Source organism: Miniopterus schreibersii (assembly GCF_964146895.1).
Source record: "Miniopterus schreibersii genome assembly, chromosome: 7".
Lineage (NCBI taxonomy): Eukaryota > Metazoa > Chordata > Mammalia > Chiroptera > Miniopteridae > Miniopterus > Miniopterus schreibersii.
Genome location: NC_138108.1, coordinates 42,954,235 through 42,981,821, shown reverse-complemented (window position 1 = coordinate 42,981,821; position 27,587 = coordinate 42,954,235). Strand labels below are relative to the sequence as shown.

Genomic DNA, 27,587 nt, shown 5'->3' with positions numbered 1-27,587 from the left:
CGCGAGTCGGGGTCTCGCGCGGGGCACCGGCCGTGACCCCCGGAGTGTGCTCCGCCCCCGCCCCCGCCCCGCCCTCTTCCAGCCCCTCAGCCCCCGCCCAGGCTCGCCCCGCCGCGCCCCCTCAGCCCAGTCCCAGGCTCGCCCCGCCCCCTGAGGCCCGCCCCTCTGGGCCGTCCCGGGCCAGTCCCGCCCCGCCCCCTCCGTCCCGCGCAGACCGCGGCTCCCCAGGCGCGGCTCGCCCCCCCCACGCCCCTCCTCAGCTCCCAGAACCCTCAACACCTCAGCCCCGCCCCTTCCGCCGCTTTCCTCGGCGGCTCCCGGGGCTGCAGCCGCGCGCGGTGTCGTCTCCATGGCGACGAGCAGTCTACGGCGCGCAGCTCCGAAACCCGCGCGAACCTCCAGCTGGGCCGGCCTTCGCCGACTGCCCCTCAGATGATCCGCTGGAGAGGGCCACGAGCGGGTAAGAAGCGCCGCGGCGACTGCGAGTCTCCCTCTCCCGGTCCCCGCGTGCAGAACTCCCTCACCTCGGACCACCCAGGCCCGCAGCCTAAACCCGCGAACTTCTCTGCGCCGTCCAGGCTTGGGCTCTGCGGCCCCTCGGCCGCCTGGCGGCGCGCGAGAAGGTAGGATCCGCGCGGCTGAGGCGCGCCTCACACTTGGCTTCCTCCTCTGGCTGTAGTCGGGTCCGGAGGGAGGATGTCGGCGTCGGTGAGCGGGAACGGGGCGCTTTTGACGGGCTAGAGACACCTGCCGCCCCGCCCGGCGGGCTCCCGCGCGCCGACGTCCCCTCCCCCCTCCCCCCAAGGGAAATTGCTGCGTTTCACCCCTGGGCTTCCGCTGCTTCCTTCTGTCCTCTGCGGCCCCCTCCCCACTCCTTTAAAATTTTTTTCCTTTTCCGTTTTTTCTGGAAACACCGTAATGGCCTATAGGAGCAAGCACTCGCTGCTTGTAGTTAAGACGTCATCCTTCTTTAGACATAACTTGCTCAGCCGTAAAAAATTTCGGTGGAATTTGGACAAATTAAACCTCCGCGGGCTTTGTTTTTATCTTCCGTAAAATGAGGGGATCACTTGTCAGGTTCAGTCTTCAGCCTTGCGATGACGAAACTGACCTGAGACTTCGTCCTAGTGTGGGCTTTTTGACTGCTTAAACTACTCCACCCTAAGCCCCGACAGCATTTAAGTTAGCACATGGCATGATTATAAATTTATCGTTTGACTTCCCATAAGGCAAAGGAGAATTGGATGAATCTGTTCTTATCCCAAGAGATTCCCTGGGAGGTTTTTTTGTGTTGTTTTTTAAAATAAATCCGAAAAAGACACTGAAAATTTTGTTGTTGTTTTTTATTTGTTTCATTCCCCTGGAAACAACAGCGCTGCTCTTTAAGCGTTAAGAGTTTACCAGAGTTGAATTCCAACACCTTTGTAGGAATTCCACTGCACCACTCCAGAATTCCGGAGCTTCCTGCTCCCGCCTTGGAGCTAAATCATTAGTTTTTTACCCCCTCCTTTGCCCCATCCAGTCTCAGTTGTGCACTTAGATCTGGCTTCCTTAAGTCAGACTTCACCTTCAGCAGTGACCCTGCTAGGCTGTAGGTAATAATAGCAATAGTAACAGAAGGGGGGAAAGTTGTAATAATTATAACTGTAGTAGGAGATAGGTGCTATTATTATTTTTTAAATATTCTTTTAATTGCTTTTAGGGGGAGGGAGGGAGAGAGAGTCATTGATCGGCTGCCTGCTGCACTCCCCCTACTGGGGATCAAGTGGAAACACTGGCATGTGCCCTGACTGGGAACTGTGACCTCCTGGTTCATGGGTTGCCAACCACTGAGCCACACCGGCAAGGCAGATGCTACTATCATTTATTTAGTTATTGTTATCACAATAAGTCTGGGTAGGTAGTATTTTTATACTCATTTTACAGTTGAGGAAAGTGAGTCATAGAGAGATTAAGGAACTTACTTGCTCAAGGTCACACACATTTGCTGGGATTTGGACATAGGCAATCTGACTCCACAGTCTGGGCACTATATTATGTTGTAAAGGAAACATACGAAATTTATATGTAGTCTCTTTTAAATATGAATGTGATAGATGATCATTGAAGCCATTTTATACACATTTGAGTTATGCAATGAAATAATGTCCCCATGTCCTTTTATGTTTCCTCATTAAGTTCCTCAAGGGTGGAAGATGGTGCTTAATCAGCCCTGTCTCTCCTTCTCACCACAGTTGCAGGATCTGAGCATGTAGCTGTCTATTTAGTAATTCATTCTTTGCCTATTAGAATATAAGATAGCGTATAGAAACCAATAGCACAAAAGGATAAAATAATTGCACAAATGGGTTGAAGAAAAAATACATCTTCCAATATTACAAGAAAAACCTAAAATAAGAATTTTGTGATATCTGAATTTTAAATGTTGGTGACTCATTTTATAAGTGTTTTGGGGTTTTTTTTGAAACCTGTAGAATCCAAATAAAACCTATTTGGCCCTAATGATTGCTGGTTAGTGAACACTTACTTAGAGGAGGGGGGGTATGAGATGTTTTACATTCTTTTGTTTGCTACTAAGTCTTTATTGTCCAGTGCGCATATCTCAAAGTGAACACATTTCTGGTGCTCAATAGCCACATATGGCTAGTGGCTACCATATTGGACAGTGAAACTCTAGTTTAATACGTCATTTTTCTTTGCTTTCTTTTTTTCTTCCTTCCCCTTCCATTCATTCAACAAATATTTACCGAGCACCAGATTATGTGACATGGAGTGCACTAGACACTACAGATAGTTTTGTAAGGTGGCTTGAGTTTATCTGTTCTTTATAGCAAAACAATAACAACAACAACAAAAAACTATCTAAACTAATTGGGCCCTTGACTGGAGTTTTTGATTGTTGAGAGTCAACTGTTTCTTAAAAGCTGGAATTGCATCACATATAACTCAAGAATTGCTGGGAGCCCATGTGTAGGAAATCTGTGTGCAGTGAGAGAGAGAGAGAGAGAGAGGGAATGAGGCCCATATGCAGGGAGAAGCTGAAATGAACAAGAGAAAGTGTCGCCCTCCCCTTCCAACACAGCTGTATCTACTGTATTCTGACTTCTACACAGCTTGGGTATTCAACTCTTGGATTCTATGAGCCAACACTCTGTTCCCTCCCTCTCCCCCCCAAACTAACTGGAGTATGGTAACTTGCAAACAAGAGTTTAGACTAATATAGCTAACAAGACAAGAACCAATTCCTTTCTTTTAGAAATGAGCCTTTCCATTCTCTCTCAGGTTTACCCTCTACAGAATTTCAAAGGCTTGGTTTGCTTTCCATTGCCTACTACTGATTAAAGCCCAAAATCCTTAGCACATGGCAATTAATGACTTTTAAAATTTGCTTCCACATTTCCGATTTCATCTGTTGTCATTCTCTTAACACAATGCTGGACTTCTATTCCCCTTTTGTTGACTAACTATTTGGTTTTGACTTGGTTAAATAAATGTCAGCTTCTTTGTGAAGCCTGACTGAATCTTTCTTCCCATAAGATAGAATTCATCACTTCTCGCTCTCTGCTCCCTCAGGCCATCTTAATTCCAGGTGTGTTAGCCTCTTGGTTTCAAGAAGTGGGAGCCATATTTGTCAAGGTCTCTTTTGGCTTCAGATGTCAAAAATCATTTTCAGCTTGTTTCAGCAAAAAGAGAAATTAATTGGCCTGTGGTAAAGGCAGAGGTTGAGCTGGAAACAGGGACTCAAGCATCATCTCTCTGTCTTTCTCTCCCCTTCTCTCTCTCTCTCTCTCTCTCTCTCATCTCCTCATCTCTCATCCCTGATTCTTTTGTATATTCTGCTTTACTCTCAGGTTACTTTTTTCCTGGAGGCTAGAACCATGGATACTGGGAGCTCTAAATTCATATCCTCCTACCTCTATGATAATTCCACCTGGAAAAGTTTCAGAGAAAGGTTGTAATGAGCTTTAGCTTTGTCCAATTACTGTTAGCTATGAATTGCTATGATTGCTGTGTCTTAGGACAGTACTACTCTTTTTTTTTTTATCTTTATTGATTTCAGAGGAAAGGAGAGGGAGAGAGAGAGATAGAAATATCAATGATGAGAGAGTCATTGATCAGTTGCAGCCCGCAACCTGGGCATGTGCCCTGACCAGGAATCAAACCCTGATCACCTGGATCCTAGGTCGACGCTCAACCCCTGAGCCACGCCCGGCTGGGCAGGACAGTACTATTCTTGTGTTCAGGTGGGCTGGATCTTTTAACCACATAAAGAGGAAGGAGCTAGCAGCAGATAATACCTTATTCTAGGAACACTTGTAGAAATTATACCTGGAGGGATATAGCAAATCTAGAGAGAACAGGTCTCAAGAATGATTCTGGAACTGGAAAGTTGTTCAGAGACAGTTCTGATGATTAGCTCTTCCTCTATTTTTCCAATTCTGTCTCCACTGCCTGATGACTCTCCTTGGATATCTCCAGTCCATGAGCTTAAAAGAAGGGATTTGATTGATCCTGTTTGGGTAGTGTGGAAAAGTACATTGGAGCTTCTTAGATGAAAGGATTTAGTACAGTACTTTGAAGTCGGTCTTTCCCAGGTATATAGGGAATTAGTACTTGTTTCCCCTATAAAATTATGAGCTTCTATTGTATCCCCAGGGCTTATCACAGACACATGGTACATAGTAGGCGTTCATCAAATTGTGTCAAATAGACATTGAATGTTACATGAAAATTTGGAATTATCATCACTGTTATTCCCATTACCACTGGGACTGTTGAAAGACATCAGGAGAGTCTACTCATGTTCCAAAAGCCGTAGGATGCACTTGGTAGAAACTCAAAGGGCTTATTAAATGAATGTTGTGAGGTTAACATTAACCATAACCAATAGTAATGAATATACAAGGTGTGTGCACCTGTTCTTTTTGGACACCATGACCCCAGTTTGAATAGGTACCACTGGATGGAGAAGAGAATTGCAGTAGCACCTTGCCAACATACAGCTCACATGCCTGTAAGAGATGGATAAACAGAAATACAAATGGTATTGCAAATTTTAAATTGTATTTTTTAAATAGGTAACACATTTATCTTGTTCAAAGTTCAAGAGGTACAAATGCACATAAAGTAAAAACTCCCACCCCAGTCTTGTAGCCATCACCAGAGTCAGCCAATATTATAATTTCTTTTCTGAAAACATTTCCTTTCAGAGATATTTTGCATATTGATAGTTATTTGAAAAATACATATTCCCTATACAGTGGCTATACCTCATTCTGCTCAGCTTATCAGCCATTGCTTTACCTTGACCTGTGTTTTTCCCCTGCTTTTTCCTGGAGTCAGTGATCTTTCTAAACAAGTATCATTGCTTTGGGGATTGTGTGATTTTTAAATTAATTAAAAGTCTTCAGAGCTAAAGCCTCCTTTTTGTTTCCCTAAGCAATCTTAATCAGCCCCTTAGAATGACTTCCCAGTTTTTCCTTTAGACAAAACATCAAGTTGTTTATACAGTGTCCCTCTTATGTACCACACACTGTGCTAAACACTTTACCCAGATCATCTCATGTAATACTTATAATGATCCAGTGAAGTTGGCAGTAAAGTAACTTATCCAAGCTTACATGGCACATGGCAGAACTGAGATGTGAATCCAGTCTGTCACTCAAGAGCCCCAGCTCTTGAGTACTACTCTATACTGCTTCTTAGGAATTCAATTTTATGAAAGGAGATTAAATAGACAGTTCCTGGGTAATGATAAAGTCAGACCTAGCAGAGCCTGTGTTTTTAAGGGCTAGGATTTGCCAGCCCTAGGTTTTTCTATTATCAGGTGAAAATGGGAGAATTATATGCACTGATGTTTCATTCAGGTAAAAGATGGACTGTAGCAATCCATAAAGATACTAGAGCTAGAAAGGAGAGGAGGGCTCTAAACATAAAGGGATGTCTACCCAAGCAGACTTTTGACAACACATGGGATTGTGGAAATCTGGAGTGAAAGTATTTCTCAGGAAAGGTCATCCTAGATTGCTTTTATTAAGGTCTTATTTGGTTCATTTTTGCATTGTTTCAGCTTCTGAGCACTGTCTACTGCCTTAGAGAATTAGGAAGAAAGTCTTTCATTTATTCTAGAGTTTGGCTTTCTACAACTGTTTTTCCCAAAAAGATGCCTTGTTTTTCTGATGAACTTGAGCTCTCTGTGAGCTCAAGAGATATCCCTCAATTCCCAGGGATAATCCAATTAATAACATGTATAATGTCTGGTTTGGTTAGGGTTGCCCAGAAAACAAAGCCCAAGGCAAAAGTTTACATATTACTGATTTACTCAGGAGTGCAGATCATTGTGAGGGAGCCAGATTTAAAAAGAGAAAAACAATGCAAAATAATGAAGCTTCTCTTTATTGCCCACAGATTTGGCCCTAAATTTTGTATTCCAGAAATCCCTAGGTATGTACTACCAAGAATAATTTGAAAAGTCTGGCTTGGGACATGGGAACAAGTGAATTATTACCTATGAAAAGTTTAAATATGGCCCCTCTCATACATAAAAAACACCTTATGAACTGATTTTCCTCCTTGAGATTAGAATGGAATTTATGCAGTCTACAGAAGGTAGTAACTTAGGAAAGGTAAAAATTCACAGAGAAAACATTTTAAGTATCAATAAACATAAGGAAACTTACAAAGTAAGAATTATAGTTTTAAATGTGTCTGGAGAAAAATCAAAGGTTAATTTCTAAATGTATTTGTTGAAATAATATTTTATTAAAAATACTATATCTTATTCTGGCTTATATACACTCTTACATGAAGAGGTTTTTCACAATATGGATGAACTGAAATGTGGCAGATAGTTTGGTTTACATATTGTTTTGTTGAAGTAAGGGAGAAAGAAGGTGGTCTAAACATGAGCCAAACTAATTTAATGATTGTTAGGGTCAGCTCAGAAGGAACGATGAATCCTTAACCTGCTGTTAATTGTATTTGGATCTACATCTAGAGACCAAGTTATTTAAAACCAGTTACAGTTAGGGGCTTATTTAATACATCACTTTTCTAACATGCGCAATTATTCCTGTAGCTCTTTTTACATAGACTTCAAGGTAAAAGGGGAGAAAGAGTTCATTTCTCTAGGCTTTTTTTTTTTTTTTTTTTTTAATATATCTTTATTAATTTCAGAGAGAGGAAGGGAGAGGGGGAGAGAGAGAGATAGAAACATCAGTGATGAGAGAGTCATTGATCGGCTGCTTCCTAGACTCTCCACAGTGGGGACTGAGCCTAAGACCTGGCCATGTGCCCTGACCTGGAATTGAACCTCGATCTCCTGGATCATGGGTCAGTGCTCAACCGCTGAGCCATGCCAGCCAGGCAGGACTTTTTTTTTTTTTTTTAAGCCAATTTCATAATCCAGATGAATGATGTTTTTCAGTTAGGATCGAAATAATGCTACCAAATACAAAAACAAAGTACACACTTAAAACTCTACTAACATGCTAAGTTCTATATTCTGTTTTATTTATATTCCAAATTTATACAAGAGTTTAAAGACTTATGAAGTAAATATTTTGGTTTTTGCAGGGATTATCTAGACAAGACAGATGCTGTAAAGGTAAGAGTGCACAAACTTTTTTAGGACACTTTAGTTCTATTTTATCATCAATTTATATAGTTTTTGAATAATTGTTTTAGGATGAAGTTACCAATTAGCCTAGGTAACAGAAATGTTTATATAAAGACTATGAGTAAGTTATTTCAAATACCTCAAATGAAAATAATAATGTTAGTTTTTATTTCTGCTTCTATTTTAGGCACCAAAATATAGACAGAATGGCAAATGGCTAGTGTTTGATCCAAAGGGTAAATGATTTATTACTTGAAAAGAATATGTTTGAACACCATTTTGTCTTAAGTATTAAGAAGATAGTTTACTGAAATGGTCAAGTGTGGTTGAAAGACTTAGCAATTAAATCCTTTATTATATTGTCTGTCATTCAAAAAATGCCTAAATATTTGCCAGTCAGGAATTTCTCTTAGGAACATCACTATTGATAAAATACTGAGGTTTTTTTTTCTTCTTCTCTTTCAGAAAAAGTGATGATTGAACCAAATGAAACAATATCAGAGTAAGAAAATGTCTCCGGTTGTGCAACTGATCTATCACATGCCTTTTGAGCAATTAGAACTAGATAATGCAATCATTTGTCACCCAATTAAATTTGAAAGGCCAAAAATGCATGGATTAGCACTTTAGCTTTTGCTTCAATCTAAGCAATTGTTACTAGATAAAAGGACATTTAAAATGAAGTGTGAATTTTGATAAAAATGTAGAGATATAGATACTATTCACTTCTACTTTTAAATGCTTACACACCAAGTAGTGTGTATTTAACTTATATAATTCTCATTTCTATTTCCCTTTGATAATTGCTCATTTCTTTCAGAATATCTCTTTATAAACAGATTCTTTAATTACTATGAGATGATTCATTACTACTAAATAAGGAAAATACATAATCACCCCAAGTAGATGAAGAGATTAGTGTTAAAAAGAATTATGGTTCAGTTTAAACTTAGTAGCTAAATATTAAGTACCTGATTTGTTCAGGGTTACTGATTCTGATCATCAAAGCCCTTCCTGATATGATCATCTCCTACCACCTGAAAAAAAATTCTATCATTTAGTCCATGAAAAATCACATTTTGAAAGTTGATCATAAAACACATTCATAGATATCAATTATTGATAGGTTTGTAAGCACCGTTCTGGTGGGATTCTATTCAAATAATATTATTTTGGCTTACTGTGAATATTACTGGCTGGGAAAAATTTCACCTAATGCAACATACATTTTGATTTCATACTGTCAAACCTAAAAATTAAAATTAGAATCTATTTTGGCTTTGTTGTAAATTATATATTGAATATATATTTTTATATTAAAGGGAGAGTAATGTATAATAGATCAATGATGAGAATCTGTTTATTTCAGATTTAATATTATAGACAACCAGAACAAATAAATGCCCTGTTAAATATATGTATATCCTATTACATGGTTGAAAGCATTTAAATTTAAAAAGAAACTAAGACAATTTTAGTAGTCTTTGAGTGAAATATAACTTTTAATGATAGTAATGGAAGTTAGTAGGTCATTAATGAAAATAAATTGTTTTGCCTACTATGAGCCCAGTATTCTGAGACTGTGATAAACAGTGTTGGAATTGGAGCAGGAGTGATCCACACCCTGAGGTAGTTGTACTCCAGGGATAAATCAAAGGCAGCCAGGACCAAAATACAAAAGCAGAGTACCTACTTTTTCTCTTGATCTCATTAATAATTGCATCTGCTCATCAAACTATTTTTTGAAAGGGTAAGATGAGCATTTTCCCCTTAATTTGCTTGCAGAGAAGAGTTTGGGTTTGGTTGTTGTTTGAAGTGGATGGTTAATGTAACCAATAAGCTTCATCGTTGTGTGGTGTTGTCACCTCAGGTACCTTACCCAGAGTTGAAGGCAAACAGGGCCAGTCCTGGAAAAAAATGATTAAGTAAGAAAATAGAAAATCATGTGGGACCTTTGTTTGGGGACTAGGTAACTGACCTGCAAAGGTGATGAATTTTCTCAGTGTAGCTTCAGATTCCACTTTCCACCCCGCTGTTGGCTCCATAGTCTGACTGGCAAGTGGAATTTGCCAAAAAGTCCTATCCAGCTTGGGTTAGGGGGAAACTAGAAGTTTTCTTTCTCCACCAGTTCTTTGCTTTAATCTTCTGATTGATTTTCATTCTAGTCCAAGCCACAAGGACTTTATAAACCATGAGTTTCAAACTTCTTTGCACACAAACCTCACATTTATAATTCCCTTTCCCCTCATAGATCCATGTGTAAAATATTTTGTCCACCCAACAGAATGCACTTAATTAACAAACTTTTCAGTAGTAAAGGTAAAATATATCTTTAATGCTCGACAAAGTTTTATAGATCTTGGGCCTTTGATCTGTTGATGTTTTTGGTCAAGCTTTTGAGCATACTCAGAGATGTGAAGTGTAAATGGCTGAAACAGACCCACAGCACTCAATGCTCTGAAGTTGAAAAGTTATATCTATATGTTTTTTCATAATCATATGTTTTCTCTTCTAAAGTGAAAAGTTATTTTTTTATTCCCATTTTTATACTTTAAGTAAATGCATCTTCGGACAAAGACTAAGATTGGGCAGCATACTTTATATGTCAGCAACACAGGTTTCTCTAAATATAGCTAAGACATTTTTAGAAAATAAGTTTTAATTAATTTTTAGGCCCATGTTTGACAAATTATAAATCATTTTAAAACAAAGTTTAAAATATAAACTTCCTGAAAAACTTGTTAATTCAAATAGAAATCTGGGGACGTTACATAAATATACCCAGTACTCTTAACAGAGGAATAATCCTAAAACCTAGATTATTTACCCTCTAGCATTAATATGTTCCAGTGAGATATCTAACTTGACTAACTCTCAAACTTTAGCAGATGCTAAATTAAATATCTTCCATTTCCAAAGGATATTACATAAAGTAAAAATTTGAGTCTTTCCTTAATTATAACTGTATTGAAATAACAGATATTTTAGAGTATAACGGTTATCTATTTTTCTTAAATAGTTAGAGGCATTACTATGAATAATAGCACTTTCGCAAATGGAAGTCAATAGATTATTGTTGAAGAGGGGGTCAGTCATTGGGCCTTTGAGTCTTCGAGACTATATGAGAAAGACAACAGAAAGTGAGCAGAAAAGGAATTCATATTTTATTGTTAAATGATGATTTGGCCCCAATTTTCATATATATTTTTATGGCACAATAATGCTTCCAAATAGTAATATCCTATTTGTTTTCAGGCCATTGAGTATATTGACTTCCTCCATGTTGTGTCATTAAGACTATTAAAAGCATTTCCAACAATGCAAGTACCCAGAACTATACTAGCTAAATTCTCTTCTTTGGGGTATAACTTAGTCAATATATAAGTAACGTATTTCATCATAGTTTAACATCTCTTACAATCGATGGCATCTTAAACTTGGCAATGCTTTTTCTTTTTCTTAAATAATGGTATGTCTTCTAATAAATATATGGTATCTTGGATTCAACAAAATACTATAATTTTGGGAGGGTGGAGGGAGGTAGGCAGTAAAGCCCTTTAATCTAGATTTACTATTAGAGCAAATAAATTCTAGTAATCACTTGTGATGATCTTTGGTTATAATAGGAATCTCACCATGCTAGAAATTAAATACTTGTGACTTCTCAACTTTTCACATGTAGAGTTTCCTCTCGGATGTTTTCTTTCGAAATTAGAAAATTGAGGAGAGCAGAGGCAGACAAATCATCTTTGCTGTGCATTTTGTATTACCAGGGAGGGGTTTGCTTTAGCAGAATATACTGGGGAAGTGAGGATTCTATTCCCTCCCATTGTATTAAGAATATAACAGCTCTGCCCATGTGGCTCAGTGGATTGAACGCTGTCCCATGCACCAAGAGGTCACCGGTTTGATTCCCAGGTTGCTTGATCCCCAGTGGTGGGACGGGAGGCAGCGACCAGTGTTTCTCTCTCTCTCTCTCTCTCTCTCTCAAATCCATAAAAACATATTTTAAAAATAGAACATAACAAGCTGTTCTGCCTCTTTGCTAAATCACGGTACAAGACCACTAACTTAACTGCAGTACTAATGTTCTGCATTCAGATTTCATTGGATATAAAACAAAGCCACTATAACTTTGGGAGAAAAAATAATACTTTACATCTTTTTATATCTTTCCATGCAAACTAGGAGCTGAATTTTTAAACTTGGTAAAGGAGACACATTAAAAGAATCTTAAAACCACGGAATACAGACTTAGGCTTATTTTTCCACCAGCATGAGTGCCTGTCATTGTAAACAGAGTGCACCACACATGAATCCTCTGTCTCAGTGCGTTGTTTATTGACATGAGGTTTCGGGTGTAAAGGCTAAAAGAGATAATCCATTTTGATTTCAATGACTTAATGAAAAAGCAGGCTACTTTTTATTATGACCAAAGATTAATATTAGTGTTGCACTCTCTCAGTGTAGCATTTAGCAATAGTAAAAATTGATTTACAAACTTAAAAAATGGCTAGTATTTCATAGTTTTGTTCCATTATATATGTTACAATGATGTGCCAGACATTCATAGAACTGATTGCTTATATATTCTGTGTTAAAGAATTCTGAAAAGGTTCTAAGAATCATTACACAATGACAAATGCCAAGCAGAAACAGAATTTTAATCACCAGTAAAAATTATTTTTAATGCTTTCCCACAAAGAAGATACTGCATTTTAGCTATTTAGTTTATTGTTGGTATATTATACTGTATGTTTATATTAAATAAGTGTGTGTGTGGACCCATATAAAGCCTTAAACAGAATTTTGACCTAGGAAAATATTTTTTTACTATCTACTTTAACATTTAGGAAGGAAGTCTCTTCAAAAAGTATTGAAAATAAAGTCTCTTTAAAGAATACTGAAAATAGAGTACCTTCAAAGAGTATTGAAAATAAAGATACAGAAACAAATCCACAGCCTAAGCTATGGTCATCATCCTTCTTAAAAGAAAGCACAGGTAATAACACTTGGTTTTGCTTTTGTTTTGAGTAACTGTTGCTTCTAATTCATTCCTCTTTCACCATGACTTTTGGAATGGTGACAACTTTGTAGGTCTGGGGAGGGTCATGGGAATCAGTACCTTTTCAAATTCATGTACCATATACACAGTCAGGTATAGGATCCATGGAAAAACATTACATGAAATAATAATAGAGTATGAATAGAGAGTGAATTAAAATACCTAATGAAAGCATTAACAAGTTCATTCATTCAACAATAGTTTATTGAGTGAAAGGCACTGGCTTAGAAGCTGTGGATACAATAGTTAGCAAATAGGCAGGGTCCTTGCCTTTATGAAGTTCACATTCTAGTGGGAGATAGACAACCGACTATTAAAAATAAATAGTAAACAATATAAAATAAATACAAGCAAAAAAGCAGCACAATGACGGGTTGTGATGGATGTTATAATGTTAATAAATGGCACCTGGGGGAGGACTGCCTTACATCTAGGATCAGAAAACCTCTCTCATGAAGCTCAATGTGTGTTTGTGAATTAACTGAGGCAGTTTCTGTGACATCACATACAGTCCTGAATTCCCTATTCTGATGATGACAGTGTGATGAGCCAGTGAACAGGCTGGATACACATAGGAAAATCGGAATGGCTGTGAGCTAATGGAGACTGTAAAGGAAACAGAAGCAGGTAGATGGCTTGAATAGCCCAGCCATCCTACTCTTAGAAGGACTTGGTATCCCTTTTCAGGGTAGCACTTTTTTTTTTAAAGTCAAGAGTTTGCTTTAGAGTCAAGAGTTTTACCAACTTTTTCTTTTTTTGGTCTGTGTTCCCTTAACATTGTTTTCTCTTGAGCTCTCCTGGATTTCCTCATTTTCTTCTTTCAACACAAGTGTTGCTGCATTTAGAGCACTCCAGAAGGCATCTCACAAGACTTCCCAGATACTCTAAATCTGACAAGAAAGGGATGGTGTAGCACAAGTTAGTATGAAACTGTGAGAGAGATCCATAGAGCCAAAGGAGTCCTGTAAGCTCATTGAATGGTGTTTCCCAAAGAGATAAGTTTAGAAAACACATACTAAACTTTTTAAAAAATTACTTTAATAGTAGTATGTTTTAATATGTGTTAGAAAAAAATAATATAAGATGTGGTTGAGAATATGGACTCTGGAGCCAGACTGACTCCCAGATCTACCACTTAATTAGCAGTGTGAATCTGGGCAGGTTACTTAACCTCTCTGTTCCTCAGTTTCATCTAGGAATGGGATAAAAGTAAAACCTCCTTGGGATGTTTGGAGAATTAAATGAGTTAATATATTTAGTGTTCAGAAGAGTAATGGCATATAATGTATTATGATTATTATATGTTACTGTTGTTAATACATCCATCAGTTTCATGGATGATAATATTTATGATCTGACAAAATGTATAAGTTAAAAAGTAGATTCAAAGAAAAATGTTAATTAGTATAGATGATATTCATATATGGCAAATGGATGAAGATAGTATAAGAATTACTGAAGTTTGGAAAATATTCTAATAGTTTGTACCATGGATATTTTACCTCTTAAATATTTCTCTAATCTATCACTTCTCTATCCGTGTCTTACTAGTGCCTTATCATCTCTCTCACTTGGATTTTTGGGAGAGAACTCTAACCTCTCTCCTTACTCTGTCTGTCTTCCCTCAAATGCACTTTTCACTCTGCTATCCAAGATTTCCCTCAGAAACACAGAATTGATCATACTTGTTTCCTTACATAAAACCTTTCATTAGTAGCCCCTTCATTCTTAGGATAAACCCTAAGATTTCTGGCCCACAAGACTCTCCATTATCCAGCCAGCCTTACCTACACTTCCAGCCACATCTGTCACCATTTCAGCCTCAACCTTGACCCTCAAGCAGCGTCAAAGTGCTTGTAGTCCACACACATTCTTGTTTCTGCATTGGCTCATGCTGTCCTCCCTCCCTGGAAAAACTGATCTGCTCAGATTGGCCAGTTCCTAACCACTCCCCAGACTGGGATGCGGCCCTCCTTTGCTCTCCCATTTACCTAGAACATTATCTTCACTGTTTGTCCATGCTGTTTTACAATTATCCATGTTTCTGACTCCCCAGTTAGAGTTTTTGCAAGTACTCTCAGATCAAGGACTATTCATTTTTCTGTTCCTGGGACTCAGCATAGTGCCAGGCACTGAATGGGTAGAGTCAGTAGCATTTAGTTTTTATTTTTCAGTCATCTATGTTTGGTCGTAGGTAATGTGACTTGACATTAAGCAAAATAATTAATAATGCTATGTATAACCTTTGGTTATATTTAGAATACTCCACATGTATTTCTTCCTGTTTGTGTGTGTGTGTGTTTAGAGAGAGAGAGCTTTATTCTCAAGTATCCAAGGAGTGACGTGACCTAAGAAGGACTATTGCTTCGAGCCTTTCCAGACTTACTTTTACTCTCCAGGCTTTTTATTTTATATTTACCCTCCTATAAGAACAATTTAGGAAATATATTTCTAGAGATAGAATAGTATTAATTTTTTTTCTTGAAATTATATTCTTTATAAACACAACTGTTTTCCATTTATTAAAATTTCAGGCACTAAACAATTGACATTAACATGAGCTCAGTGTTAATTGGTTTGGGTTTTTCTCTCTTTCACTTGGCAGTTTTATTACCGTTTTTGAAAATGGAAATCAGTGCTGTTTAGTCATGGGAAAAAATAAACCCCAGCACAGAAAGCCATGTAGGCAACATGTATACTTGTTACATTATCGTTTAGGAGTAACCATTTCAAATTTTTGAACTTTTTTTTTTAAAATATATTTTTATTGATTTCAGAGAGAGGAAGGGAGAGGGAGAGAGAGAGAGAGAGAGAGAGAGAGAGAGAGAGAAACATCAATGATGAGAGAGTCATTGATCAGCTGCAGCCCGCAGCCAGGGCATGTGCCCTGACCAGGAATCGAACCCCGATCGCCTGGATCCTAGGTTGACGTTCAACCGCTGAGCCACACCCTGCTGGGCTGAACTTTTAAATATTTATTGATTAATTATATATGTTGTTTTAGGTGAAATGGACAAAGATGAAGTCATTGCAAAGCAGGAGAAAAATAATGAATATTGCCTTCGGGATACTGATAAGTTCTTCGAATCAACAGAAGAGGATGGTGAAGATGACACCAATGATGAAGAGAATGAAGACAGTAATCCAAATAAGGACACTCGTGCCCCATTAGAGTTAATGGCAGAAGTAAGCTCTACTTGTGCATTATAATTTAAGACACTTAAAAATATTAAATAACTAAATAGTCTATATCCTTGAAGATTAAAAAAATAGTAAAGAGGTTTTTGCCCATGTATAGATGCTTACCTGGCTACTCATCTCTCTCATAACTTTCACCAGGGCAGAGGTGAGAGAAGATTGTGGAACTGACAGTATTTTGGTAAAGGCAGGAGCAGGAATAAGAGAAGTTTTGGTATAAAACTCTTCAGCGACTGTTTAAAGGAATGTTTCTACATTAAGTGTGGGCACCATGCTAGTTACTAGGAATATGTAGAAATAAATAAAGACCTTTGAGAACTAACAGACATATTATTTATATAATACAATTTATAATAAAATGAAATATGTGGTAGTAGGAGTATTTATGAAGTTCTCTGGGGATGGAGGATTAAGTGGGTAATTGAGAAAAGAAATAGGAGAAACAGGATAAAAGGAAGAGACGTGCGTACATCTTAGAAACTTGAAGGAAGAGGGAAGGTAGGAATCTATCTGGTAAACAAGAGGAGAAGGCATTCCTGGCATAGGAAACAGCATGGGCAAAGGCACTGAAGCCTGAAACGTCACATGCAAAACTTGTACATTTACTGATAATTCTGTGGAGAACAAAACAATTTTACCTCATTTAATGTGGTATCACAGTCTACCTTTACTTAGTATTACACAACTTCATGTATATTGTATGGACTTTATAATAGTACATTTTCATGTCCCCTTCTCATCCTTGGTATTATTGTTGTCATACATTTTACTTCTGCACATGGTATAAGCTTCACAATACAATTGTTATTTTTGCTTTAAGTGGTCAATTATCTTTTAAAGAGATTTTTTTAATTGGAAGATATCTTTTTTCTTTTTTTCAAATATGTTTTTATTGATTTCAGAGAGAGGAAAGGAGAGGGGGAGAGAGAGAGAAACATTGATGAGAGAGAAACAGCAATCAGCCACGTTTTGCATGCCCCCTACTGGGCCAGGCATGTGCCCTGATTGGGAATTGAACCAGTGACGACCTTGTGCATAGGACAACATTTAACCACCGTTCCACACCTGCCAAGTGGAAGATCTTTTTTGAAACACATTTCTGGTGTTCTTCATAGCTTTGTGAGGGTCCAACTTTTCAACTAATATTATTTTTCTTTTACCTGAAAAACCTCCCTCAGTATATTTTATAGTGCAATTCTGCTGGCAGTGAATTCTCTCAGCTGTTGTTTGTCTGAAAAAGTTTTACTATCGCCTTTTATAAAGGATATGTTAGCTCAAGAAATCTAGGTTGCCAGGTTATTTCCTATAATTTGAAAGGTTACTCTATTGTCTAATACTACTTTCTGAAAAGATGCATAGTTTCAGAAAAGATGTCTGCTGTTATTATCTTTATTAGTCTGTATTATATCATTTTGTCTGTTTTTAAAATTTTTTATCTGTAGTATTATTATTGGCAATTTGATTTTGATGTGCCTTGATTCTTGTGTTCATTGAGATTCTTGGATCTATGAGTTTATAGTTTTCACCGGAATTGGAAAATATTCAATTAAGTCTTCAAATATTTTTTTCTGACCTCTGCCCTTTTCATGAAAGTTTTTAGCCAGATATTCATTGCATGAATTTCTTAATTTCACTGGCTTTTGAACTATTGAAAGAGAATATATTTTATGTTAACAACATAAAATAGATCAATGCAAAGAAAAAATAGATCAATGCAAAGGAGCCTTTGAAATGGATTCCATGTACCTTTTATTTTCTGACGCTAGTATTTTTAATATAATGCTTCATTAAATACACTGGATCTTAGTTGATATTAAGAAATTCTTGCGCGGCCGGGCTTGGCTCAGCGGTTGAGCATCGACCTAGGATTCAGGAGGTCGGGGTTCAATTCCCGGTCAGGGCACATGCCCGGGTTGTGGGCTGCAGCCGATCAATGACTCTCTCATCATTGATGTTTCTACCTCTCTCTCTTCCTCTCCCTTCCTCTCTCAAATCAATAAAGATATCTTTAAAAAAAAATAAAATAAAAAATTCATATTAATTTTGTTAGGTGTGATAGCGTTAATGTGATTGTGTTTTTAATTTAAAGTGAAATGAGGTGATATCCATAAACTACTTTTAAATAGTCTAGGCAGAGGGGGGAAAAGAGTATATGGTGATACTCATAAAATCAAATTGGTAAAATGTTAATTTTTGAAGATAAGAATTGGGAGCATGCATTTCTTTTACAATTTTCTCTACTTCTGTGTATATTTACATTTTCCATAAAGATTTTAAAAATATAAACAGATAATGAAAATAATCAATAACAAAACTACTTAAAACTAAAAGATATTCTTCTAAGTGACACATGAATTAAAAATAAAAATCTAAATTTATAACCTATTTAGAAAATAGTGATAACATAACACTAAATATTAAAACATTTGAAGTGCTTAGAGTTTTAAATGCTTTGATGATGATGATGGTGATGGTGATGATGACTGAAAAGTGACAGTAAATGAACTAAATATTAATGCCAAAAACTAGAAGAAAACCAAAATAAATATAAGGAAAAGTACAAAAAAATGAATTAAAAGAACAAATTAATAATTCAAAGTAAAAACCAAATTAATATATCAACTTAAGAGCTAGATATTTGAAGAAAATGACATGGATCAAACACTAGATATTATAATTAAAATGAAAGAAAAGTACAAATAGGAATGAAAATGAACATGTCTTAACCTTAGGAATAGATTTTAAAAATATAAGAAAATTATTAATATGTAAATAAATGAGAATTGTGATGAGATTACGTATAGAAAAATCTCTAGAAAAGTTCTCTTTATATTAGAAAAATATACATAATCTAATACCCATCAGAGAAACGTAGAAAATGGTTAGAGAACTGCTTCTTAAAATGGCACCTGGGTATTAATCAAATATCTGGAAATGTGTGAGAAGTGGTTTTTAGTTTTGTGGGATTTTTTTGATTTTTTTTTTTATGATTTGATGCTCATGTCTCTTGGAAAGCAAACCAAGTGTATCTACATATGGTACAGAATATGTCACACCCAAGCAAGAACAATCATCTAAGTATAGGCTAATTTTTTAAAAAGAAGCAGTTTAGGTAATTAATAATAAAATATTAGTTTAGTAAATGGCAGCCTAAGTAAATAAAAAATATGTAAGAATATTTAATTCCATGGGAGAAAATGATCATGATATGTGAGTATGAACATGATTTATTTTTAAAAGTTACTGAACAATTCTAGTTTTTGTAAATATGTAGTCATTTATGGAAACAATATACATGAATGTAATAATAAACATCTCTGGGTGGTAGAAATATAGAGGCATTTGAATTGGGAACAGAATATGTTTATTTAGCTTTTAAATTTTCTACACACAAAGGTATGTATTACTCTGTAACAAGAAAAATATAGTAAAAATAGTAAAAGCAGGATGGTATGAGAGCAATACTAGAAAATAGTGACTATACATACTTGTAAATCTACATTTTTTTTTACTAAGTATTATCATGTAATTATGGACTGAGTTCACAAATAAAAGCTGTATCTGAACCAAAAGGATATGTGATAGTGATTAATGTCTTCACTGTCTCTGCCAGTTGAATCAACCTGTGTATTTTCAACTTGTTCAGGAGTATACAGATAGTGTGGCTGCAGCAAAATAGAGCTATCATACTTATTTTACATATGTTGCCTTGCCGTGAGAAGTCCCTAAATACAGTTAATTGGTTGACTGATTACAGACTTACTCCTGGAAAAACATGTGTAAATGTTAAAAGCAAAATAGTTTATCATTAATGGAATATTTTCTAGGGAGTTTATAATTGACACTTTAATTCTCTCTGGACCTACCTATCTGAAGAATTTCTTAATGTTTTCCAGTTCCTGAAAGCAGAAATGGGCCAAGACTACCATTTGGCTAAAAAATTATGTCAGATGAGTAAGTATAAAATACTTTGTTTTCCAACCTTCTCTTTGTTTCTAAATACATCACATAAATATATAAGATGGTTTGATTACTATAAGTCCAGTGACTTTCCCCAGTAGTGTCTCAGTGATTCCTTGACAGTAAATTAGGTTGATTGGTATAAGGGCAAATTTAGACTTCTAGACTAACTTTGAGTGAGATCAAGTAAAAGAAACGAATTAATTACCATGAAGGTAAGTCCAAATCCTTATCTTTATGATAATGGTAGGTAACTTTATGCCTTTAGTTTTAAAGAAGTGTCAGGTAGTGGAGCAAACCTTACTTAACATGCAATTATTCCACAAATACTTGGGTGCTTCCATGTGCCAGGCACTGTTATAGACACTGGAAATACAGCAGTCAACAAGACAGATAATGATCCCACATTTATATCTAGTGTCAGATAATAAACTCACATATAAAGAGTGTGTCATAAATGATAGGTGCTATCTAAGAAAATAAAGTAGGGAAGAAGGAATAGAAAGCACTGGGAGGAGACAAAGCAGTTTCAGATAGGATGGTCCCAGAAGGCCTCATTGAAAGACTTGCGCAGACAGGAAGTTGAACTAGCCACATGGGTATCTGGAAGGAGTGAGCTCCAGGCAGGACTAATAGCAAATGTGCTGAGATGCGAGTGTGCCTCACGAACAACAAGGACAGTGTAACTGGAGAGAATAACCAAGGGGAGTGTGATAGGAACTGAGGCCACAGAGGTTACGGATTGGGGTTGTGCAGATTGTATAGCACCTTTTCACAGCTTAGGGTCCTCGCTTTTTTCCTTAGTAGGAAACCAGTAGACGTTTTTGAGTAGAAGAATATTACCCCACTCTTTTTTCTTTCTATCTTTGGTTTTTAGTGGTTTCACGATGTTCAAAATATTTGTGGTTTTGTCTCTATACAAAGGGAGGTTTGAGAAGTTTCCCGAGTTTCCTAATTCTTTGGGTTGCTGTTTTCATTAACTTTGAAAGTTTCTTGGCCATTACCTTTTCAAATATCACTTCTGCCCTATTCTCTTTCTCTCTTTTCTTCCTGGGTCTTCAGTTACACATAAATTAGACTTTTTTTTATGGTGTCCCACATGTATCTTATACTCAACTTTGGTTTTTTTCCATTTCTTTTTCTTTCTCTGTTTCAGTTTGGATATTTTCTTTGACCTGTACTTGAGTTAACTTATCCTGTCTTCTGCTGTGTCCAGTCTGCTATTAAAACCATCCAGTGAGTTCTTCATTTCAAAGATTGTGTTTTCCAGTTTTAGAAAGTCAATTTAATGATTTTGAAAGATTCTGGCTCTCTGTTGAAGTCCACAATGTTTTCAACTATTTTGCCCATCTTTTTCTTTAATACATCTGTCATAGTTATTTTAAAAGTAAAAATGGCAACTCTCCAATAAACTTTATGGACAATAGGCCTGATGTTAGACTTAAGTCTCTTGGTCCAAGTCCTTGAAGTGAAAATGCAATATAGGGACTGTGAGAGTCTCCTCTCACATGCCTCACACAGAGTCCCCACTGTGTATACAGTACTTCTGAAATCATTGGCTAATTTTTAAAATGGGTTTCTTGGATGCTTTAATACTACCTATTTTGTATCCAAAATAATAAGCCATGTTTTGTACTTTTGACCTTAAAGCCATTGAATAAAACTATTTTGATCAAAACTACTTTTGGTGGCCCACATACATAAATTTCCAATCAGAAGGAATCCTTAGAGAGAATCATGTCCTATCCTCTATTTTTATAAGTAATGAAACTGAAGCAGAAAGAAGTTAAGCAGCTTTGGCAGCCCCACCCAGGGAGCAGGTGACACAGCCAGACCTGGAAGCCAAGCCTCCTTCTCCCACAAGCCCTTTCTTCTCTGAGGGGCTAGTGTAGAAGTGAGTGACTCTGTAGCTCTAGCTCTCAGTTCTCTGAGTTTCCTGTGGACACTAATTGTAGGGAAATTTATATATCATATTTCAGTATTCATCAATGATTTTTAGAAAGCCTTTGGCTGAAGCTTAGAAAATATATGCACTGATATTATATTTGTCAGTCAGTTTAGGCTGTCAGCCCTGCCGTGAGCTGCATAAGTAGCAGGTGCTCAAAAAAATGCTTATTGACCAGACTCAAATGGGTGAACACTCATTAAGTGCCAGGTCAATGGGGATGGAAAAGTCCAAATTGATCTATCTTAATGGGGTTATATCCCTTTAAAAACTCACTCACTACCATCCTTCCTTCCAACAAATACATATTGAGCACCATATCTGTACCAGGCATTATGCTGGGAGCTGGAGAGAAAGCAGGAATCAGAGCACACTTGCTCAAAACCCTTTTGGGGTTGACATAGACATGATCTGGTTTGGTTTTCATCCCTACAGCTCAGCTAGTAGCACTGTTCACTCTTTTTCTGTCTGTTTCAAAAAGTGGTGCCTTTAAAACTAAGGACTAGACTGTAGGAAAGGGAGCTATGGAGGGCCCTCAGACAGGCACCAGGATCCAGGAAGCCACCTGAGAAAGAACACTGCTCCCAAGAGGAAGAAGAGGCTGATGGGAAACATGGGAAAAGAGGCCCAAAGATGGGGAGGGAGTATGCATAGTTAGATTGGCTACCCTTGAGGCAGATTCCCAGCTAAGGATGTAAAGGTAGGAGGCCCAGGTTTAGCAGTGCCAAGCAAGTTCCAAGAAGAACAGAGAGCTGAAGACAGACTCTGTCTCAGGAAGAAGGAAGGGCTAGTGCTGTGATGCTAACAGGAACACTTCTGTCTCTTTTTTTCCAACTTCTAGCTCTTCTACAGACACTCCCCCTTTCTCTCTGTAGATATTTATATATTTATGTGTGTAAACATAGATTATCTATTTACATATTTATGTATATGTGCATGTATTGAGCACCTACTAGGGGAGCATTAGTGTTACATTGTTTAATTCTTAAAACAATTCTGTGAGGCTGATTTAATTAACCCTACTTTACAGATGAGGAAATTGAAGCTAGCAAAGAAAACTAGTTCACACAAAGTCACACAGCTACCAAGTGGTCTGGCTTAAAAGCCTATGATATCCTATTATATTTCCATTTCCTCATTTTATTAATAAACTCATACTTCTGGTCAAACAGGCAGAGACTTGGAAAAGAGATACTTTTATGGACCAAGCAGGTTTGAAATGGCTCCTATGTTGACTAATATATTTATTTTATTAAAAAATATATTTATTCTGTGAAATAATTTATATGAAATAATGTATCTTTGTCCCTTCAGAAATGTTTTACAAATCCATTTTCTCGAACAAAGCCTCAGGTTCCTGGTGTGTTTTCTTTTCTTTTTCTTTTTTTTTAAATATTGGTTACTTTATTTTTTAATATATTTTTATTGATTTCAGAGAGAGGAAGGGAGAGGGAGAGAGAGATAGGAACATCAATGATGAATCATCTATCAGCTGCCTCCTGCATGCCCCCTACAGGGGACAGAGCCCGCAACCCAGGCATGCGCCCCGACCAGGAATTGAACCTCGATCTCCTGGATCTTAGGTCAATGCTCCACTGCTGAGCCATGCCCGGCCGGGCCCTGGTTTCTTGCTGTCACACTCAGTTTTTATTTGGTCCTAATATTTCCTCAGTCGTTTTCCTGCTGAACTGCTGTCTCTGCTCCACTCCATGCCTCTCCTGCCAGGCATTGGCTCAGCCTGGAAAAGTGATTTTTAAATGGACTGAAAGTCAAGAGCTCTGAGTACTTATCTTAGTTACTCATGAATGACTGAGATTTTGTGCCAGTCAGTCTTCCTATTTCTTGGTCTTTTCACTTGCAAGAATGGAATCCGCAGCTCAATCTTCTCGGTTTCCACACTTCTGCTCACAGGCAGCCCTAGATTCTACTAGCCTAGAAGACCTATTTCATCTACTATAATAATTGTAAACGTTTAAGAATAATGGCCTGAAAACCAAAATGATTCTCATAAGTCTAACACAACTTCGTATGTATCTTCAGAAAACAGTTCCTATAATGTGTTTTTCTCTTTTTGAGTAAAAGAAGTCATTCTTTCCTATTGCCTAGATATAATTTATATAGGCAAAAAATAAGTTTTCTACTCAGTTGTCTATATTCATTTATTTCATTTTTTAATGTTTTGAGAGCTCCAGCTCTGTGCCAGGCACTCTAGGGATGTAAACAGTGAACAAGACCAACCTTCTAGACAGAAGAATATGCTCATAACTATTATGAATCTTATAGAGAGGAGAATTGGTTTCCCCAATTCTAGACCCTAGAATAGCCTCTAGTCTGAGGGACTTAAAAGTTGTATAAATACCTGTAGGATCCTTCAAAGCAGCTTCTGAGCAGGCACACTGTCATGCTAATGCAGCTTGATGGTAAAGGATTAGGAAATAAAGACACTGGTTTGGTGTGTCAGGATGAAAGCCATGTGGGGTGAGGTCCTATGAGCCAATGGGGCCTAGTTGAGCTATCCACAATTATCTCTCTTCCTCTTAGCCAGGCCAGTATAGCACGCTTGATGTTTCAGTGCCCCCTGGGTGCCATCAGGATCGCAGGAGTCACAACATTAAATGGATGACGCTGAACTCTGAATACTCCTCAAGGCAGGCAGGAAGATGATAGAGATCTGAAAAATAAAATAGTCTAGAAAACTCTCAAACAAAAGGTGTAAATTGTTCTGGCCTCTAGGACATTGGTAACATACCAACAAGCCTTAAAAAATCTCTTGGTATGACCCAAAGGATCGATGAGACATTCACATAAGGATCAACAAAGGAATAAAGTGCTCAAGACAGTGGCTGATCAAGAGGGGAGAATGCTGTGAAGGTGGCGATGACTGGGGTGTACACTAGGGCAGACCTTTAAGGATGAAGAAAAATAAGAAAGATCAGTTCTCCTATTTGAAAGATCAGTTTTTAAAAATGTCATATCTGCCATGGAAGAGCTTGCATGTGCGCGCACACACACACACAAACCAAAAACCCCCAAAACTGTTCCTATGTGTTCAGATGAGGCCTTTAGTAAAGGATGTCATGTAGATTGTGGGAGGGTGAGATGAGATGAGAGATTAACAGACTCTAGACACACATTATTATTAGCTAAGTCTATTTTTGCAAGATTTGTGCCTTGTTTGTGGAATGATTACAGTCGCTAAACACCTTGGTTTCAGGCCTATGAGGGAAGCCTCATAGTGACAGAGGTTGAATCTTTGGACAGGAGGTAGAAAATAGAATGAGAATTATTTCTCTTATAAAGCACCTAAGATAAGTAGCGCATTTTCTCTATTTGCACTTAAATATACCCATGGTATAATTGTTGTTTATTGCTTTGTACATTTTCACTTACTGTGATTGACAGTTTCATTCTGAGGAGACTGTTTGCTGAAACACTTTGAACATCTAGTAACACACATTCTGTTGTCATTTTCAGTCCTAATCTATGAACCAGAAAATCCTGAGGCCAAGGAGTTTTTCTCACTTATTGAAGAAATGTTACTAATGGGTAAATTTAAAAATTGAAATTCCTTCTTTCTCATAGAACTATGAGCAGTCACTATTTAAAAACCCATTATCCCAGGAGATTAGCAAAGTACATCCTCAGGAAGTGGTTAAGAAAAGGCCAAATGGTTGTCTTGGGTGGTTTAATGAAACCGGCTTGTCCTTTGTGGATGGTCAAGATGACCTCCTTTTCTCTGTGGGGTGGAACTGCCCAAACAAAGCGGCTTCCTGGGCACAGCAGTCTTTAGAGGGAACAGAACATGCTAATTGCCCCTTGTATTAAAGGGACTATCGCACAATTCCAAGGAAAGCCAGTACCCTCTAAGTTATCCTATTCTATTTGAGAATTTACTTATCTGTTAGAGTTATATTCATAATAATAAAATATATTTTTATAGACCTAGCTTTAAATTTGCTTTATTTTTCTTTAAATTTTTAACCACTTTTTAAAAAATTTTATAGTTGAGAGTATTACAGATATTCCCCCATTTTCTCCCCTTTACCCCCTTCCCCCATTTTCTTCTCCTTCCCAATTAAATTGATTTTAAATCCACAAACATCTTTATTCCAGTAAGAATATATTCTTATTTGTACTACTATTTTAACCCTATATACAGTTTTAACAAAGTTCAGCTCAATTTTCATGTTCCAAAAATATGTATTTCTTAGTGGAGGGAGAAGCAAGGAGAACTGCCGTTTTTCAGAGTGGAAATATTACGAAACATATTAAGCAATTCTCGTCCCTTCTGTGGCAGAGAAAGTTCAAAATCTTGAAGATGACCAAGAGAGTGAAGAAGACAGCAGCGGGGAGAGTGAAGGAGACAGCAGCGGGGAGAGTGAAGGAGGGAGCGGTGAGGAGCCCAGTGAAGACAGCTCTGATGAAGGTGAAGACGGGGCATGACAGGTGCTACTGTGGTTTCCTCTTCATATATTTTCATTACTGTATCACATGGAAATATAAAGAGAGCTGCATTTTAGTCTAACTCTTCTTTATTTGGTACAGAGTTATGTTAATTCATCCATATTAGTTTGAACTCTTTCCTAATATTTAGGTCTTTGATCCAATGTGAGTTACTCAGAGAGGAAAACAGTATTTTGAAAACACATAACACTGTGTGCCAGGTACCATTCTACACACATTATTTAAGCCAACAAACCCATGAGGTAAGTACTATTGTTGTTCCCATTCAACAGATGAGAAAACTAAGGCACAGAGAGGATGGGTAGTTTGCCCAGCATCATGTACCTATTGAGTGGTAGAGCCTGGATTTGTATGTGGACATTATAGCTCCAGAATCATACTCTTAGTCCCTCCATGACCACCTCTTCAGGTACTTTTATATCATTTGTTTTATGCTCTTTATAGCATATATCAGTACCTGACATTCTTATTTGACTACTTGCTCTTTTTATCTTCTCCCTTCCTGTCAGAAAATGTAACCTCCCTGAAGCAGGACATTGTCCTTTTCATAGCAACTGCACAAGTGCCTGGCAAACAATGTGATGTATATACCGAGTGAATGCATGAAAACTATCATGAAACCTTTACACAGCTTTATTACACCTTTGATGTATCAATCCACATTATTTTGCTGATTCTGTATTCCTTGATGAATTTCTGCCACCTTCAAAATAAGTTGTAAGGTAACTTAAGTAAAATGAGAAAACTATTCCTAAGTAATTTGTTTTCAGTGTACCAGTCTGAATTTTTATTCTTATATCAGCACAGTATTACATTATATCCAAAATGTTTGCAGCATAGTTTATTCTTTGTGCATTTTGTAGCCTGCTAACATTTAGAGGAAGACATTCTGCACCATTTTGTAGGAGTGACTGAAAGAAATGAAGACAGGTACTTTCAATCCACTAGTTACATAAGTAGTCAGGTGGCACTGGAGGGCTGGCTGATGCAGACCTCACAAGTGGCCATTCTTTTTATTTGGGGGGGGTTGTTATTCCCCCACAAGTATAGCTTGGGCTGTGATCGAGGCCATGCACTTGAGGGAGAGGCTAGTGTCAGTTCAAGACCCCTGTCGGCCCTTCAGCTACATAGAATGGATGCAGAGGCAGCAATATTATGGAATAGTTTAGCTATACACTCAACACTCCACTCCCTCTTCCACTTTAAAGACACTGTAGTTACTTTGGGCCCATCTGGATAACCCAGGGGATAATCTTCCCTCTCAAAGTCTGCTGATTAGCAACCTTAATTCCATCTGTAACCTTAATTGCCCTTTGCCACGTAACCCAACAGTTTAC

General features: G+C 37.4%; 1 protein-coding gene across 5 annotated transcripts; it reads left to right on the top strand.

Annotated features, from left to right (window-relative positions):
• The first annotated feature begins 221 nt into the window (after window positions 1-221).
• ERICH2 (glutamate rich 2) lies at window positions 222-27,002 on the top strand. 5 transcript variants are annotated; one of them, XM_081143485.1, is made up of 10 exons: window positions 222-460; window positions 6,409-6,444; window positions 7,576-7,606; window positions 7,806-7,854; window positions 8,084-8,120; window positions 12,472-12,620; window positions 15,688-15,869; window positions 19,778-19,835; window positions 25,261-25,332; window positions 26,084-27,002. In XM_081143485.1, exons 5-10 carry the CDS (start codon window positions 8,092-8,094, stop codon window positions 26,227-26,229), a joined length of 636 nt encoding a protein of 211 aa, XP_080999611.1. In that variant the 5' UTR covers window positions 222-460; window positions 6,409-6,444; window positions 7,576-7,606; window positions 7,806-7,854; window positions 8,084-8,091; the 3' UTR covers window positions 26,230-27,002. The 5 variants fall into 5 exon arrangements, with proteins under 5 accessions (XP_080999611.1, XP_080999607.1, XP_080999609.1 ...); XM_081143481.1 differs by having other exon boundaries at window positions 307-623; XM_081143483.1 differs by lacking the exon at window positions 6,409-6,444 and having other exon boundaries at window positions 319-460.
• Window positions 27,003-27,587: the final 585 nt, after the last annotated feature.